The sequence below is a fragment of the Ranitomeya variabilis genome, chromosome 7 (genome assembly GCF_051348905.1).
Source record: "Ranitomeya variabilis isolate aRanVar5 chromosome 7, aRanVar5.hap1, whole genome shotgun sequence".
Classification (NCBI taxonomy): domain Eukaryota; kingdom Metazoa; phylum Chordata; class Amphibia; order Anura; family Dendrobatidae; genus Ranitomeya; species Ranitomeya variabilis.
In genome coordinates, this window is record NC_135238.1 from 11,573,796 (window position 1) to 11,593,284 (window position 19,489).

The window sequence follows — 19,489 nt, forward strand, 5'->3', positions numbered from 1 at the left end:
ATGGAGAGTCAGCCAAAATGGAGAGTCTCTATGGTGAAGATGGCCTATCCATATTTCATATGGCGGATGCTGTAAAGCCATCAAGTGAGCTTATGGCTGGACCTGAGGTGGTGACTTTATTGTCCCCTTCAATGTGTCGTGCTAATAGAACATCATTGGCACACTCTTCTTCTGTCTGGTTTTAATGACTCTGATCTCCGACTAAATTTAAAGTTCGATGGTGGAAACAACTTCAAAAGTTGGGTAAACTCCCTCTTATTGTCACCCTGTACATGGATACTAGAAGATAACTTCAAAAGAAATAGCTCATCAATAACTAGTATAAGAATACTTGGAGCAAATCCAAATGGCAGTGCTATCAGCAGAGGGGACAAAAAATAGATTAGACCTCAAACCAGAAGCTAGAATAATTACCAAACCTCAGGGCAAGAAAAGTTAACGTTTAGCCTTCTTTCTTGATTTCATTGCTGAAGAGGTCCATCGTGAACCTTAATGATTCCTTCATCCATATACTCTAGCTGATGGAAAGAGGGAACCCTACAAGCCCATTATTTTATACCTTGGGGTCTGTCTCACCTCTTGGGACCAATAGCAGTCCCATCTCTTTGGTACTAGCACTCCAGTTGTGAGAGTCATTGATGACTTTATGGAAGGTATGTTGTAGACCATGTAAAAGCTGGGTCTAAGGATTGTGACGACCTTCCATCATCATGAACATCATTTAATGTTGGTGTTTGGGGAATCTATCAATTGGGGGGGGGGGGGGTTACACATTTAAAAATATCCTGTTCATGTTTTGGTGGATATTTTCCTCCGACAAGAGCACCCTGCTTCATGGGCCAGAACCTATTTACTCAATCCAATGGCCAACTACTACATTATCTCTGTTCACGGAGGTATCATAAGTAGAGAAACCAACTTAGCTCCCAGTTATCAGAAGAGATGGTTGAAATAAATAAAACACAAGAAAAGTTGACATTTTAGTCTTCTTGCTTGATCTAATTACTGAAGAGATCCATCGTGACCCTGAACAATTCCTCCATCCATGTACTGGAGCTGGTGGAGAGCGGGACTCAATGAGTTCTTCACATCTCACCTTGAAATGACGATTGGGTCTATTTCACCTCTTGTGACCCCATGGCAGTCCCATATTTTTGGTATCAGCTCTTCAGCTGTGAGAGTCGTTGATGACTTCATAAAAGGGTCCTGAGATTGTAGATAATGTAAAAAACATGTCTAAAGGTTATGATGACCTTCCATCATCATTGACACCACCCATTGTTGGCATTTGGGGGAATTTATCGATTGATGGATTTACAGATTTAAAAATATTGGGTTTGTGTTTTGGCGCCACAGTGTCTTGTAATGAGTAGGATGAAGCCCACAATCTCTTGTAAGAGGGGAAAAGATAGAAGATTGTCACACACATGGCAATCAGTAATGGAACCTCGCGAGACCTCTCCATCACTAGGTTCTCTCCTTCTTAAATATCGTGTTCTGATATATTTGCGTTTGTTAGATATCACAGTTGACTGATGAACATAATATTTATGTCTGACGGACAAGGAGCAGATATTTTCCTTGGACAAGAGCAACCTGCTCCATCGATCAGAACCAATTTTTGCAAACCGATGGCCACATTCTGACTGGAAGAAGAGATAAACAGAGGACACAACTCGGCTCCTCCGTTAATGGAAGTGATCTTTGAAATAAATAAAATACTACAATTTTATTTATCAAAAATTAAAAACCTCAAAATGCCCATTGGGTGAAGACTATGGGTTAGCCTATCGCGATCTAGATTAGTGACTGACCCTGTAGTGATGAAAAGGGGAGACATTAGGAAAATGAGCCCTCCTAAAGATGGAATCTTACCCTTAAAAACATGCCCCACTTACACTATAGTTGCCTCTCGAACACATTTCATGAAATTAAGTTTGTAAAGGCCAAGCTCTTGTTGTTTTTTCTTGCTTGGTCACCATGGTCCTCGGTGCTCGAGATGTCCCTCGATAGCCCTTTCTTCCACCCCGATACAGTGACGCTCATGTATGATCATATTCATTTTAAATAAATAGAGGCTTGAGGGTTTTCAGAAGCTACAGTGAACCGTGCGCCCGGTCACCGTAGGGGACGGCAGTGCTACAAATGGTCCATACCAGATCTGACATTGGGGTGAAGGATTGGGCATCCACCATGGGCCGAGAATAGGAGTCGCATACTTACAATCGGGGGCCGGACTTTGGCCTCTTTTCTGGAAATCTGCCCTCGTGTCCCAGTGTTGGGGTTGCCCGTTTCGAGGACTACTCCCGATATTCAGGATCCCGGGCCGGAGAGCTGCTTGCTGACTTGTTCACCAGGAGATGTGCAGAGAGCAGTGCGTGGCTCTGTGTTTAGTGTCAATCTGCACATATTCCCGGATGTTGCTGCTCTGCTCCCTCTGACTTTATCAGCCTTTATATCACCCACAATGCAGCCTGCACCTGCACCCTGACACTGTGGTCACAGGGTATAGATCCTACACTATATACTTTTTTTCCAATTTGGTAATTGCCGGCAACCTCGCACCCACCAATTGCATAAATATCCCCACCGCTCTGCTGACCCCTTAACTGCAGGGTCCAGACCTCCTCTGTAATAAACACTGCGCCCCCACCCGGAGCTTCATGGCCGAGCAGCTGTATGCAGCCGTACATCACCAAGCACAATGCCAAGCGTCGGATCGAGTGGTGTAAAGCCGCCACCGCTGGACTCTGGAGGAGACATGTTCTGTGCAGTGACGGATCGCACTTCTCTATCTGCGACTGATGGAGGAGTCTGGGTTTGGTGATTCCAGGAGGACGTTACCCCCTGACTGCATTGTGCCCCCTGTACAGATGGTGGAGGAGGATAATACTATGGGCTGTTATCAGGGGGCGGCCTCGGACCCTCAGCTCCAGTGATGGGAAATCTTCATCTTCAGCACAAGACATTGTAGACAATTGTAGCTTCAGTTTTGTGGGAACAGTTTGGAGAAGACCCTTATTTGCCCCCCATGACACTGCCCGGGGCTTAAGATCTGTATAGACATGGAGGGGAGAACATGATCGTCCACCCAGAGCCCGGCCCTCAGCCCTATCCTATAATGGAGATTGTGAGCCCGGACCCCCCCAACATCAGGATCTGACCCCACAAATGCTCTTCTGGGTGAAGGGGCAGTGGTGCAGCAGGAGTCAATCTCTCTCCATTATTTGCAGTGAATCCACAGATACCAGAATGTGACAGTAATAGACAGTGTGAAGGTGTAAATCACCCAGGAATTAAGGGGTTACAGGAGCCGGTGTGGCGCAGTGTTCTCCCGGCAGTGTAGGTGTGCACCACTCAGCCCCACCACCTCCAGCCCAGAGTAACTGTAGGAAGTGGTTGTGGTTAGAAATTATGTGAACAGATCGGGCTCCACAATCCTGCAAAATGTGCATCGTGGCAATACTGTAAATAATTACATACAGTTGATGCCCAGGTTATACCAGCTGTACATATATAATTATACACAGAAGTTCCCTAGGTTATACCAGATGTATATATATAATTATATATGTGAGATACCCAGGTTATACCCAGGGCTGTGGTATCGGAGTCGGAGCCCATTTTGGTGGAGTCGGTGTCATGGAAATTGAGGAGTCGGAGGTTTGACTTACCGATTCCATAGTCCAGCTTACACCAACTGTACATGTATAATTATATACAGGGGCTTCTCACAAAATTAGAATATCATCAAAAAGTTAATATATTTCAGTTCTTCAATACAAAAAGTGAATCTCCTATATTCTATAGAGTCATTACAGACAGAGTGATCTATTTCACGTGTTTATTTCTGTTAATGTTGATGATTATGGCTTACAGCCAATGAAAACCCAAAAGTCATTATCTAAGTAAATTAGAATACTTTATAACACCAGCTTCAAAAATGATTGTCGGCTGGTTGTGGAAACTTCACACTAGACCTTGGAAATCAAGGTGCCAGAGTCTGGAGGAAGAGTGGAGGCCACAATCCAAGCTGCTGGAGGTCTAGTGTGAGGTCTTCACAATCAGTGATGGTTTGGGGAGCCATGTCATCTGCTGGTGTAGGTCCACTGTGTTTTATCAAGACAAAAGTCAGCGCAGCCGTCTAACAGGACATTTTAGAGCACTTCATGCTTCCCTCTGCCGACAAGCTTTTTGGAGATGGAAATGTCATTCTCCAGCAGGACTTGGCCCCTGTCCACACTGCCAAAAGTACCAATACCTGGTGTAAAAACAACAGTATCACTGGGCTTGATTGGCAGCAAATTCCCCTGACCATAACCCCATAGAGAATCTATGGAGTATTGTAAAGAGGAAAATGAGACACCAGACCCAACAATGCAGACAAGCTGAAGGCTGCTATCAAAGCAACCTGGGCTTCATTAACCCCTCAGCAGCCACAGACTGATCGCCTCCATGCCACGCCGCATTGATGCAGTAATTGATGCACAAGGAGCCCGACCAAGTATTGAGTGCATTTACTGATCATACATTCAGTAGGGAGCATTCCAGATTTTACAATCATTTTTCAAGCTGGTGTTATAAAGTATTCTAATTTACTGAGATAATGACTTTTGGGTTTTCATTGGCTGTAAGCCATAATCATCAACATTAACAGAAATAAACACGTGAAATAGATCACTCTGTGTGTAATGACTATAGAATATATGAGATTCACTTTTTGTATTTAAGAACTGAAATAAATTCACTTTTTTATGATATTCTAATTATGTGTGCAGCACCTGTACAGTAGATACCCAGGTTATACCAGCTGTACATATATAATTATATTCAGGAGATGTCCAGGTTATACCAGCTGTACATATATAATTATATACAGGAGATGTTCAGGTTATACCAGCTGTACATATATAATTATATACAGGAGATGTTCAGGTTATACCAGCTGTACATATATAATTATATACAGGAGATGTTCAGGTTATACCAGCTGTACATATATAATTATATACAGGAGATACCCAGGTTATACCAGCTGTACATATATAATTATATACAGGAGAAGCCCAGGTTATACCAGCTGTACATATATACCTCACCTACTGTATTCTCACCCATCCCCTGTAGATTGTGAGCCCTCGCGGGCAGGGTCCTCACTCCTCCTGTACCAGTTATGACTTGTATTGTTCAAGATTATTGTACTTGTTTTTATTATGTATACCCCTCCTCACTTGTAAAGCGCCATGGAATAAATGGCGCTATAATAATAAATAATAATAATAATAATAATATAATTATATACAGGAGATGCCCAGGTTATACCAGCTGTACATATATAATTATATACAGGAGATATTCAGGTTATACCGGCTGTACATATATAATTATATACAGGAGATACCCAGGTTATACCAGCTGTACATATATAATTATATACAGGAGAAGCCCAGGTTATACCAGCTGTACATATATACCTCACCTACTGTATCCTCACCCATCCCCTGTAGATTGTGAGCCCTCGCGGGCAGGGTCCTCACTCCTCCTGTACCAGTTATGACTTGTATTGTTCAAGATTATTGTACTTGTTTTTATTATGTATACCCCTCCTCACTTGTAAAGCGCCATGGAATAAATGGCGCTATAATAATAAATAATAATAATAATAATAATATAATTATATACAGGAGATGCCCAGGTTATACCAGCTGTACATATATAATTATATACAGGAGATATTCAGGTTATACCGGCTGTACATATATAATTATATACAGGAGATGTTCAGGTTATACCAGCTGTACATATATAATTATATACAGGAGATGCCCAGGTTATACCAGCTGTACATATATAATTATATACAGGAGAGATACCCAGGTTATACCAGCTGTACATACATAATTCTATGCAGGAGATGCCCAGGTTATACCAGCTGTACATGTATAATTATATGCAGGAGTTGCCCAGGTTATACCAGCTGTACATGTATAATTATATGCAGGAGTTGCCCAGGTTATACCAGCTGTACATATATAATTATATACAGGAGATGCCCAGGTTATACCAGCTGTACATGTATAATTATATGCAGGAGTTGCCCAGGTTATACCAGCTGTACATATATAATTATATGCAGGAGTTGCCCAGGTTATATCAGCTGTACATATATAATTATATACAGTTTTAGAGCTCAGTAACCTTATAAATGATCTCTGAAATCGGGTCCTGGTGACAAGAACTCCAGGAAAAAAGCAAAGTATTAGGCTCTGTTCACATGGGCAGTATTCACAGCGAAAAATCTGTTCCAAACCCTGATGTGCTGGTGTAATAAGCAGGTGCTGGGATGCAGTAACAGATGCTGCAGAGCAGGGATAAACTATATTTAATTATTTAACAGTGGGAAAACTCACAGGGAGACAGCAGGGTAAACAGGGTGCAAAGGTAAAACTGAATAAACATTGGTAACTAAACAGTCTCTAGATAACGGCTCCACTTATCGTGACTCCGCAGCCGGTCACTCTCTGAAGGCCCCGTGGATCGCAGAATGCCGGCGGTGTTCGGTGTAATGTCTGCTGGTGTCCTCGCCTAGCACACGGTGCTTCTTCTGCCGGCAGCGGGCGGTCTCCGGTTCTACCCGCTGAGCCCCCAGTCCATATACTGTATCTGTGGAGTAGGAGAGTAGCGCTCCCCACAAGATTCCTCTCGGTGCGGGTCTCCTTCAGCAGCCGCTGTGACCTGAAGGGCTGCGCTGCCATGTTTTATCCAGAGAGGCGCACGCTGGGTATCGAACAACACCCGGACGTCTGTATATTGTGATGCTCCCGTCGATCGCACGCTCCCCTGCGCACCGCCGGTTTCATTGAGTCCCTCACTAGGCCGCCCTTTCTCTTCACGCCCCGGCCTGTCGCTCCCTCGATCACACGCTCCCCTGCGCACCGCCGGTTTCATTGAGTCCCTCACTATGCCGCCCTTTCTCTACACGCCCCGGCCTGTCGCTCCCTCGATCACACGCTCCCCTGCGCACCGCCGGTTTCGGCGAGTCCCTCACTAGGCCGCCCTTTCTCTACACGCCCCGGCCTGTCGCCCCGTCGATCGCATGCTCCCCTGCGCACCGCCGGTTTCATTGAGTCCCTCACTAGGCCGCCCTTTCTCTTCACGCCCCGGCCTGTCGCTCCCTCGATCACACGCTCCCCTGCGCACCCGCCGGCTTCGGCGAGTCCCTCACTAGGCCGCCCTTTCTCTTCACGCCCCGGCCTGTCGCTCCCTCGATCACACGCTCCCCTGCGCACCGCCGGTTTCGGCGAGTCCCTTACTATGCCGCCCTTTCTCACGACGCGGCCTGTCGCTCCGTCAATCGCACGCTCCCCTGCGCACCGCCGGTTTCGGTGAGTCCCTCACTATGCCGCCCTTTCTCTTCACGCCCCGGCCTGTCGCTCCCTCGATCACACGCTCCCCTGCGCACCCGCCGGCTTCGGCGAGTCCCTCACTAGGCCGCCCTTTCTCTTCACGCCCCGGCCTGTCGCTCCCTCGATCACACGCTCCCCTGCGCACCGCCGGTTTCGGCGAGTCCCTTACTATGCCGCCCTTTCTCACGACGCGGCCTGTCGCTCCGTCAATCGCACGCTCCCCTGCGCACCGCCGGTTTCGGTGAGTCCCTCACTATGCCGCCCTTTCTCACGACGCGGCCTGTCGCTCCGTCAATCGCACGCTCCCCTGCGCACCGCCGGTTTCGGTGAGTCCCTCACTATGCCGCCCTTTCTCACGACGCGGCCTGTCGCTCCGTCGAACGCACGCTCCCCTGCGCACCCGCCGGCTTCGGCGAGTCCCTCACTAGGCCGCCCTTTCTCTTCACGCCGCAGCCTGTTGTTCCCCTCAGCGTTTGCGGTTTGTACCTTATCAGCGTTCTGGCGGTAAGACCGATTCCTTTGCCATGCAACCCATTTTACCTCACACTGACAGGCCACGCCCCCTTCACCCTGGTTACTGGCTCGCTCCGGCTGCAGTCTGGTTCCTCCCAGGAACAGGCGGTTCGGCCTCCGCAGTTCCGGACCCAGCGCTTCAGCAGCTCTGGCAGCCCGGTCTTCCCTTCTACAATCGGCAGGAAAAATATCTAGAAAAATGTGAACTTTTAGATTTGAATTTCAGTATTATCTTATTTCATATTATCTTGGTCATTATATTGTGGTATTATGTTGGCTTTACATGGCTGCATTACCTTCGCATAGTATGGCCGTATTATCTTGGCACTATAAGGTGGTATTACATGGGCTGCATAGGTCCGCATTGACACTATATGGTGGCAGTACATGGGCTGTATATGGCCACATTGACACTATATGGCGGTATTACATGGGCTGTATATGGCCGCATTGACACTATATGGCGGTATTACATGGGCTGTATATGGCCACATTGACACTATATGGTGGTATTACATGGGCTGTATATGGCCGCATTGACACTATATGGTGGCAGTACATGGGCTGTATATGGCCACATTGACACTATATGGCGGTATTACATGGGCTGTATATGGCCGCATTGACACTATATGGCGGTATTACATGGGCTGTATATGGCCACATTGACACTATATGGTGGTATTACATGGGCTGTATATGGCCGCATTGACACTATATGGTGGTATTACATGGGCTGTATATGGCCGCATTGACACTATATGGTGGTATTACATGGGCTGTATATGGCCGCATTGACACTATATGGTGGTATTACATGGGCTGTATATGGCCGCATTGACACTAGATGGTGGTATTACATGGGCTGTATATGGCCGCATTGACACTGTATGGTGGTATTACATGGGCTGTATATGGCCGCATTGACACTATATGGTGGTATTACATGGGCTGTATATGGCCGCATTGACACTAGATGGTGGTATTACATGGGCTGTATATGGTCGCATTGACACTATATGGCGGTATTACATGGGCTGTATATGGCCGTATTGACACTATGGTGGTATTACATGGGCTGTATATGGCCACATTGACACTATATGGCGGTATTACATGGGCTGTATATGGCCGCATTGACACTGTATGGTGGTATTACATGGGCTGCATATGGCCGCATTGACACTGTATGGTGGTATTACATGGGCTGTATATGGCCGCATTGACACTATATGGTGGTATTACATGGGCTGCATATGGCCGCATTGACACTATATGGCAGTAGTACATGGGCTGTATATGGCCGTATTATTTCAGCACTATTTGGAACTATGACATCATCTGGGGAAGAACCGTTGGCAGCTGATCCCTACTGGTCATTGGTTTCTATAACCTCAGGACTGTAACTTTTCGGGTCTTTGAGAACCTGTGTTACGCAGCCCCCGACACCTCGATGGATGCAGCTCTGACAATTGCACATTTAGAAGTTGCTGTTTTTTTTCTTCTCAGGTTTGTGCCAAGAACGGAAACATCACTCTGGGAGCCTTGTGCAAAAGCTGAGCCCAGGATGTGAGTCAGCTGCTGCAGCGCTGCGGTAATGTCACACCGTGTAACGTCGCCGCTCCATATGTGCTATGGGCTGACGGTGGCGGTGTGTTACATAATTACACTATATAGTGGACAGAGAAATGTCCTGCACATTCCCGGATACAAAGATATGATGGTCTGCAGTGAATTTCTTGGGGTGGAGGTCTTTCCGTAGTTGCAGTGTTTATGACTTACAGTGGTTAGGTCGCCATCGAGTGCACATAATAAACATGTCTAAAGAAAAAAAAAAACCTGCTCCTCACAGACTCAATCAGCAATTTTTGGGAAAATCTGGGTGACCACCTATATAGTCACCATCACTATACAGACCAGCAGGAGAATACTAATTTGAAGGACATTTTAATCCCCACCTCATTAATGTCCATGGTTGCCTCCATAAATGAAAATTTGCCGAAGCCCCACACCTTATTGAAACTCTTGACTTGCTAAAGAGGCAGAATAGGCAACTGCTATAGGACTCCTGGGGAAATGGGGCTCATCCAGTTAGAAACATGAGCAAGGAATAAGAGGGTGGGGAGGGTCATGGAGAAGTAGTGGACAGGCCACAAACCTAGAGAAATGTGGCCAGATATGTCCAGTGGAGGAGACCAAAAATGTAAAAAGTCACATAATTCTTCAGAAGGAAAGGTTTATTGATGGGTTTCTGCATACAGAGAGTAACATCAAAAAATAACCCATAAAGTAGTAAAATTTAACAGACAAGCGAGATACATTTGTGTCACACATATGAAATATTCATTCATATTCCACACGAGGACTAAATGGAGTTTTGCAGAATAAATGTAAATGACTGCAATAAATGTTTTCACCACTGGGTGGAGCTTTGTATAGATGTGGATCTTATGCGCTTCATGTTTCTGTAGGATATTTTTGAACAGCGAACCATGTGGTCAACAGAAGTATTGCAAGTAAAATATACAAGATAACGTAAAATATGGTTATCGTGAATTTTCACAACCAGAGATGATGTAGCATTGGACTAGGTGGTTAAAAAAATAAAATTCTATATCGGCAATAAAAAGTTCCGATTCACTGAAATCAAGCAGAGCCAAAGTAAAAATAATAATAATAAAAAAAAAATTACATATTTATCCACACTGCTGCAACACCTTCTGGCCACTGCAGCTGGGAAACACTGATTAGACCCGTCCCCGGGCTCTCGGAAGCCAATCCAAGCAATCAAGCAAACGAATAAAGTCAATGTCCAAAATGTGAAGGAAAGGATGGCACTCACCGACCCATTAAAACATCCATTTTAATAAAGTACCATTAAAAAAACAGCTGCAGCAGAGTCTAGTGTGGAGTGGCTGGACGACGGCCGTTTCGCGCAATGTGCACTTCTACGGGTCCTGGCAGAAGCGCAGGACCCATAGAAGCGCACATTGGGCTAAACGTCCGTCTTCCAGCCACTCCACACAGGACTCTCCTGCAGCTGTTTTATTAATGGTACTTCATTAAAAGGGATGTTTTAATGGGTCGGTGAGTGCCATCCTTTCCTTTGCTTTTTGGACATATATACGTACGTACGTATCCCACAACTTTTCATTACACGGTTTTGATCTACACAGAATGATCAAATAACCACTGGATAGATCGGTGTGGATCTACCCATTGGGACACCCATCAATCGCTGTTCTCCCTCGGTTGGAAGACCTTGTCTGAATGAAGCTTCATTCAGGCCCCACGACTGATGAACAGAGTCTATAGCCACCTGCACTCAAGTCAACAACTCCCGCCATGGTCTTGAGGTCAGGGGAGAATGCAAAGTCCCCCATTCTGTTGATCGCTAAGTCCCAATGTTCAGACCCACCTTGATCCAGCACACAAGGGATCATTGGTGTAGATCTGGGTATCCTTTTACATTAATAGGGTTTGACAAGCAGCTTTAAAAAGGGAAACTTTAGCAAAGCTCATGAGGAGCCTTTCTGGACTACTTCTTTGTTAAAGGAACCTTCCACGTAAAATCAAAACACTACATATTAACTGAGGGGGTGGAGCACTATAATGCCGTCTGGGGCTCCACCCACTGAGTTTTGTCTGGAGTGTTCCTTTAAAATTAGCGCTTCATATTTTTATACCGTTCGTAATTAAAGAGGAGTGAAACAATTCGTAGGACCCTGGCCCAGTACCCACTACTAAGTGGCCACCAGTTGGGAGTCCTCCAAACCTCCACCTTGCCACCTGCAGCAATCCTCAACTCATCTTCTGATTGGCAAGCCCAGTGTGATGTCATTGTTGCAGCACAACGCATACATGGACATCACACAAGTCCTACCAATCAGAAGAGGCACCAGAGATGCTAGCAGTTAGGATAAGGCTCGAAGCGCTTCCATCCGGCGGGACCAGGGTCTGTGTTTGTATTCTTAGCTCCGGATTCTCACCCAACCATCCCGCCATACCAGAAACACTGCATGAAGAGGCTCTGTGAAGGTGGCAGTGAAGGTGTGCAGATGTTGAATGGGGTCACATAGCTGATAGAAGGACAGCCGCCCTGCCTCGTAGTCCAGGAATACCCCTAGTCTCTGCAGCGAGGTCTCTATCTGTAGTGGAATCTCTTTTGCAGCGTGAGCGACGAGATAATCCTTCTGACACAGGCGAAGGCACCAGGATTTGTTGTTCTGGCCTATCCCGGACAGATCTCCCTTCCGCTCCATGCTGGGATATGCCACCCCCACTCTCCAATTCCCTAGTTCACTGGTCTCCACTTCCCAGTAAATCTTTCCGGAGCCAAAACTCTGAAAACTCAGAACCTGACAAAAGTTTTTAAATCTTTGTGAAGCTTTTGTCCAGATCGGGGTCTTGGACCACGTAGCACTCTTCAGGTCTCCGGACACAGCCACATCAACAGCCGCTGTCTTAATGTCCAGCAGTAAGTTTTGGATGTTGACGTTTTGCTTTAAGTTGGTCACAATACTGGATAAAGACGACTGTAGGGTCAACGAGGTCAGAACTTCATCAAGATCACCTACAACCTGTAGCCTCTTACTAAGTCCTTCATCTGGCTCAGCTCTGCTGACGTCCCGTCCCTGTAGGATGGCGAGTGGATCGGGCACTTTGCACAGCTCCTCGATGTATGCCATCTTCCTGGACAACTCCTCCTTCTTTATCTCCAGTTGCTGGATCAGATCAGTGACTGAAAGAGAGACCTTATCCCTCTGTCTGGAGATGTCACTCAAGACCCGTTCCTCCAGAGCTTGGACCTGGGCCCTGATGTCCTTAAACAGAGCAGTCACCTTTGTCGTCATGTTTGCGGCTTTCTCCTGGACTCCCCTCTTGTGATCTTGTAAACTTTGCACGCTCTTCTCCGTCTCTTCACGTTTTGAGGACAGCTTTTCCAGAACTTTTCTCAGTTTTGCTTTCTTCTTCTCAGAAGCCTCTTTGAGAAGTTCCACCTGATGTCCTCGATGTTCTCCAAACACGCAACATGACACGCAGATGCAGGCGGCATCTTTACAGCAGTAATACTTTAGCATCTCCTGGTGGGTGGCACATTTTCTGTTGTCCATGGAGCTGGTGGGCTCCGTCAAGATGTGGTCAGTGGATTTGCTGTGAACACTCAGATGGACACTGCACAGAGAAGCTTCGCACATGAGGCAAGTCTTGACTGCGAGGACAGAGGCATGGACGCAGTAGGTGCAGAAGATCCCGGGAGGCTTCCCCTCTGGTTGTGTTGACTGGAAATGCTCCACGATGTTACAAAGCTTCAAGTTCCTTCGCAATGGTGGGCGCTTTTGGTATTCTGCGCGGCATTCTGGACAGGTGTAGATGCCAACCCCATCTTGCCTGTCCAGTACTGATCGGATACACCCCTGACAGAAGCTGTGGCCACATCTCAGAGTTACAGGCTCAGTGTAGATATTGAGGCATATGGAACAATTCAGCTCGTCCTTCAGATCTGCAGTCGCCATCGAGTCCAGCAAGGAGTGGAGCACAGCGGCAACAGTGCCGAGTTCACTTCAGACTTCAGCTGTTGTAGCGTTCTGCACGTCTCAGCTGTTCCTTCTGATAATTACACTCGGCTGAGTCTTCAAGTACGCAGTGTGAACCTGATCTGCCACCTGAGTGTCCCCACAACAAACTCACAGTCCAAGGTTACTGAGCCCAAAACCCAGTAAACAGATCTTGGGAGAACTGGATGACCACCAATATGGCCGAGTGTAAAACCTGCATTAATCTGGTGGACTTACGAATTAAGAGCCTGGGAAAAATGAGTGACAACTCCCTTTGTAAGACTAATACTGCCAGCCATATTGGTATACTGTTTAGCACCCAACCATCCAAGAAGTTTCCAACCATCCAAGAAGTTTTTCATTAATTGACAGATGAGGACAACCGATATTTATCAGGAATGTATTTTTATTTTTGTTTGGAAAAGCTTCACAATGGATCTCGCTACGAGGGGCAGGAATTCTGCCTGGTCAGCGGCCGGGAAAGACACTGAGCGAGCAGGATAGGATTACCGGCTATTCCTGGCCCTCATAAAAGGTGACGGCCAAAATAGACGATGGGATGTACAGTAACGCTAAAATTATCCCTGTCCTCAGCACGGAGCTGTGGAAAAAGTCACAGAATCATGATCAGAGAAGAGACACAGATCTAATGAAGAAATCAGAAAATCAGAAACCTCCCACCATCCCAGGCAGACAATACACAAGTGATAGCAACCTGACATCACAGCAGACCCCACAGAATACAGAGTGGCAATTAGACCCTATAAAATATATAAAGACCCGAGACCAGATCCCCTTAAACAATAGACCAGATTTATAAAAAAAAAAAAAAAAATTCGATTGGTAGGACCCTGGTCCAATGGCCTAGTCAGTACTCGGTGACCGCCGAATGGAAGGCCAATGAACCGCCTCCTTCCTGACCCCATCTCTGGTGCCTCTTCTGATTTGTAAACTCAACGTGGCATCTTGAGGCATGACATTGCAGGGATCGGGATGTCGTCACGGACGGGAGGCAGATCAAGAGTTCAATTTATTAACAGATGTAAACTCCTGGCAGGGAGAAAATAGGTATGGGAGGTAGGGAATATAACAATACTGAAACTGGAGGGATGGAGAGGGGAAACAAGAATGTTCAAAATTAGAAGAAGAGTATCAGTCTGTCGGCTTCTGGATTGCAGCGTCTTGGTCTTCAACGGTATCTCGGTTGTCCTGGGTAGATGGAGGTCCGGTTACTCGATGCAGGCAGAGAGTCTTTATTGAACTAGGTGCGTGCCCATTCCCACGGTTTCCTCGTACTGGTGTCAGTTCTATGTGCGATACGGCTGGAGCGTGGCTCTGCTCCGCGGTGTTTGAGGGTGAGGAGTCTGTGCTCTGGCACCAGTTAACTGGTCTCGGTTAGGCAGCACGCCCGCAGCAGTCACTGGTCTCAAGTGTGAGTCACCTCCAGAAACGGAGGACGACAGGTGCGTAGCAGTCTGATGTCCGCGATCAGTGGACACGATCACAGGGGGTGTGCAAGGTGGGCCTGCGCTCATGAGATGCTCCGCTAACAAGGTCTTCACCTCACCCTGCTGCACGCTCTGTCTCCCCGCCAGGACTCCTGCCTTTTTCCCGCGCACAGCCATTTTTATCTCTGACCCGCCCCCTGCTGACATATGCATAGGTAGATCCGGGCCATAACTCTTCCCCGTGCAACAATGGTGACAGTCCCAGAACGGTGCAAGAGAGGCATTCCCGGTCCGGTTCATCTTCTTACAATGTCACTCCGGGCCTACTAATGAAACCAGACCACCCAAACAAACCCGATAAACACAAACCCCCTACAACAAATTAGAAACAGATCAGACCCCATGGCCTAGACCAAAATCCCCTCCCAATAGAGGCCTCAGATCAGATCTCATAAAACTAGCCTCAGGCCAGATTCACCCTTATGGCCAGGATCACACTAGCTTATTGCATCCGATGCGATATGCTAATGACCCTGGGCTCCTACTGCTGTGAGTGGGAGCCGAGTGTCATGCGTCTGTGCTCCGAGCCATCTCAGAGATGATATCCGAGTGATGTGCATTGTCTCACTCACACCCATAGGCCTATATGGGTGCGAGTGAGCCGAGAGTCGGCCGAGTGTCGGGGGCCATCGCAGCATGTCTCGGACCGAGGAAAACGGACGACAAAAAAAAAAAAAAAAACGGCTCCCATAAATACATCTCAGCTAAGCTAAAAGCAGACTATCAAATGCCGACTCTACCAAACCACAAAAATATACCCAAGAAACACCAAAAATATTACGGTATATATATATTTATTTATAGACCCCGGATCAGCCCCCCAATTACATGTACGCTTCAGAAACTCATATCTTCCCATTCTTAGACAACGTCACAGACCAAGTTGACATGGGGCTCAGCCTCAGGACACCGCCAGCGGTGGGTGACAAGGATGGGGTGCCCAGATGTCCTCCTCCCATTCTGTGTAATGTCTCATTTTTCTTTTAGCATTTTTCCCATGACACATCACATTAAGGGTGCCATTATAATCCCTGCTTGCCATGTTGGGAGGGTTGGGGTGTGTATAGCATAAAATACATCTTACAGTTCATCGCATTATACAATATTACGGTACATTATAGCGCCTGGTGAGCCAACAGTGACACCTTCTGGTACAGTTCTAGAATTTAAACGCTTTTGAGCACGTTAACGGATTTCCATGATCTCTGCCTGCCCTGCTGTCAGTGAATGGAATCATTGCCGACATCCAGGGTGTGAAAACCTGCCCTGACCCAGGACATAGATTACATCCTACAGCAGCTGAAACCTCTCATCTCCCCTATTGTAGCTAACCGGCAGCTGGGAGAGGAGGACTAGTCCAGGATGGGTTTTCAGCTTCTCAATGTAAGCCTTTGATTGTAGACTGAGCCCTCGCGAGCAGGGTCCTCTCTCTCCTCCTGTACCTGTCGTAACTTGTATTAATTAAGATTATTGTACTTGTTTTTATTATGTATACCCCTCCTCACTTGTAACGCACCAGAGAATGAATGGCGCTATAATAATAATAAATAATAATTCTTCACCAAAAGAAAGCAGAGCTCTCCAAAACATGACGAGGAACGGAAAAACAATCTTTAGTTTATTATTTCTCCTAGTATAACACAAAACATTTTAAACCATTAAACTCTAAAACACCAATATCTAAAACGGCGGGGACTCCCGATGGGCAAGTCTGTCTTCAGCTCCATCTGTTCCATTTTTTTGATAATTCACCACTACAAAGGGGCTCATGTATACCTACACTGCACCCCACTAAAGAAAAAGAGCCCAACCCCATCCTGCAAACCTGATAAGAAGATGTCTAAAGCCACATCATTTAAATGCAGTCCATCTCGTCACGTTAGCCGACGGTGATCCCTTACCAATTGTCTGTGCGGCCTTTGAGCGAACAAAACAAGAAGTGCCACCGTTGACTGTTCTGGGGCTTTTCAACCGCCACAGCATTCCTGGCCCTTTACGATGTCACCCATGAAATTATTTCCAAATTTAGAACATACTAAAATCATCTCTCTGAAGCACGCATTTAAGTCAGGAGCTCCGCCATCTTCAAAAAAACATAAATCATAGCCTCCTGCCTGCATTACTAGGGTGATTGGAGAGCTGCCATTTCTGCTCATTTCCATAGCTTTAGGAAGCTTAAAAAAAAACATTTAAGATCACAAATCCTTTTCCAGACTGCCTTGATGTCACAAAATCCTAGAGTCTTCTCTTCGGCTCAGCAAATAGTCCTCTGGGCCACCCAAAAGATGCAAAAGTGCCTAAGGAACCACATGATAGGACGACTGACCTGCAATATGCAACCACATCAGTTTAATAGATCAGGGCAAATGTAACCTGCAAAGTAATTAGATTTCCATCTCCCGATTCTCATGACCTCCCCATTAGACATATCTGCCCTAGCCGCTTCAGTGACCACACCTATACGAAAAGAATGCGTACCAAACTCCTTGGGTGAAGCACCAACTTCAAATAGGCGGCGCTTATAGATGGCACGAATCTGAAAACACGTCAATGGCGACAGGTCATGATGCGAAATGAAATTTCTTCCCGAATGCCAGACAGACAAGACATGACCATCGAGAATGGCAGACCAAAACGTCGACTCTCTAATGATATCCAAACCCCTTGACTGAAATGGTCAGTTTTAGAACTCCTCATTCTCACCCGAATAGCCCCATTCTCACCCCTCACTTAAGTCCCGCTTAATGCGGCTTCAAAAACTTCTCCACATACTACCTCAGCTTTTGTAAAGAGCCGTCCCAGAAGACTGTATGAAATGGGGAGACAACACTCTACTAACATGTTCCCTTCTCCAACCCCTCAAAGCTTGTCGAAGGCTTAAGGCTTTTGGGACGTCCACTAAACCATAAAACCAAAAATAAAATCTTATTAGCTAACCTCCTCCTAACCCCTGTATAGGATACACCACTGGACCTGAGCTGAAGAAAACAGAGCGTCATTTCTTTCAAAAGTCTTGCCTTATCAGACTGATTAGAAATGCTACACCACTCGCTCCACGTCTTACCATAACTGTTCCATGAAGAAGGAGCCACTGAAGAACGAATCGGCTCCATCATGTGCTAGTCATCGTTCTGGGGGACAGGTCCTGACTACCTCGGATGCTTCTGGCATAAGAGAAAACTCCTGCCAATGGAAACCGGAAAGAGCATCAGCACAAGTATTTTGAATACTGGGTACATGGCGAGACCTGAACCAGATATTCCGTTGCAAGCAATGAAGAACAAGATGACCAAGCAAAAGCAAACACTGGCAGAGATGATGATGGTTAATTATTAATCCTGTGAACCACACCCGTATTATCAGACCAGAAGCAGATCTTCTTGTTACTTAAATCCTCTCCCCACAGTTCCATTGCTACCACTATGGGGAACAACTTCAGGAAAACTAAACTCTTACCCAGCGGGCTAGTTTTCAATTCACCAGGCCAGCTAGCGGCACACCACTCCTTACCAAAAATTTCACCGAAACCCTTGGAACTGGCCGAATGTGTACAAATTGAACGTTCCGAATTCGACATCTCAGCATCCTGGACACAAGTGCAGCCGTTATACTCACTAACAAAAATGATGGTTACTCCCCATGTGGACAAAGATAGCCGCCACAAAATACCCCACCACATAGGCATCACCCAACGCAGAAAAACTAAAAAGCCCTAAAAGCAATTGTATTTGCTTCAAGGTCATTTTGGAAACAGAACAAAAACTCCAGACTAAGTTTAATAGCTTAACCATCATTTCTTCATGCAACGTGAAAACCATCTCCTCCGAGCCAGCTCAATACCTAAAAATGACAAATTACTCACAGAGCCCTCAGTCTTCTCAGACAAAGTAGGTACTACGAAGAGGGACATCAAGCAACAGAATGAATCAAGTCTGTACTGACACTGGTCACTACCTTCAGGGGAAATATAAAGGAAATTGTTCAGGTAACGTAGGATTTCTCGAATGGGTAGCGCGGCATGATATGGAGCAGCCCATAGGTAAACCAGTGTCGTAATAAAACTCACCATCTACACAGCAACCCAGGAGGCGATAACAATTGAGATCAACCGGCAGGAGACGGAAAGCTGACTATATCCAATTTCACCATAAGGGCCCCATGCCAAGCCCTTCAAAGAAGTGCAACCGCCCTTTCAAAACGGTACAGAAGTCAGAAACATCCTCCTTAGCCATGCCATCATTCACTGACGAACCCTTAGGTTGTCTAGGGATGGTTTTAAATATAGTGGGGTCCTGGGCAATAGTTTAAAGTGGGGCCCCAAATGCTCACATATTGCACCATCACACAGACATTTTGGTCCTGCATTTACATGCGCTGATTTCAGGCCGTTAAACGAGTGCGAACAACATTGAAGTCTTGACGCTTGTTCCCGGCCTCTATACACCGAATGAGGAACAATGATGGGGAGAGAACGATCACTAGTAGATCAATCTGTCAAAAAACA

General features: G+C 46.3%; 2 protein-coding genes across 5 annotated transcripts in view; both read right to left on the bottom strand.

Moving 5' to 3' along the window:
* The window catches only part of LOC143785299 (E3 ubiquitin/ISG15 ligase TRIM25-like), a 59,901-nt gene that overhangs the window by 12,566 nt on the left and 27,846 nt on the right, over positions 1-19,489 (bottom strand). The window contains exon 1 of one of the 4 annotated variants that reach the window (XM_077274052.1): positions 2,224-2,407. The exons of 2 other annotated variants lie outside the window; for them this stretch is intronic. The gene's annotated coding sequence lies outside the window, so the exon portion shown is untranslated. Of the gene's footprint in view, positions 1-2,223; positions 2,408-19,489 lie in introns of those variants that run through there. One more of the 4 variants, XM_077274054.1, reaches the window with a different exon arrangement.
* LOC143785302 (E3 ubiquitin/ISG15 ligase TRIM25-like) lies at positions 11,759-13,481 on the bottom strand. Its single transcript, XM_077274057.1, has one exon. It carries the CDS (start codon positions 13,433-13,435, stop codon positions 11,891-11,893), a length of 1,545 nt encoding a protein of 514 aa, XP_077130172.1. The 5' UTR covers positions 13,436-13,481; the 3' UTR covers positions 11,759-11,890.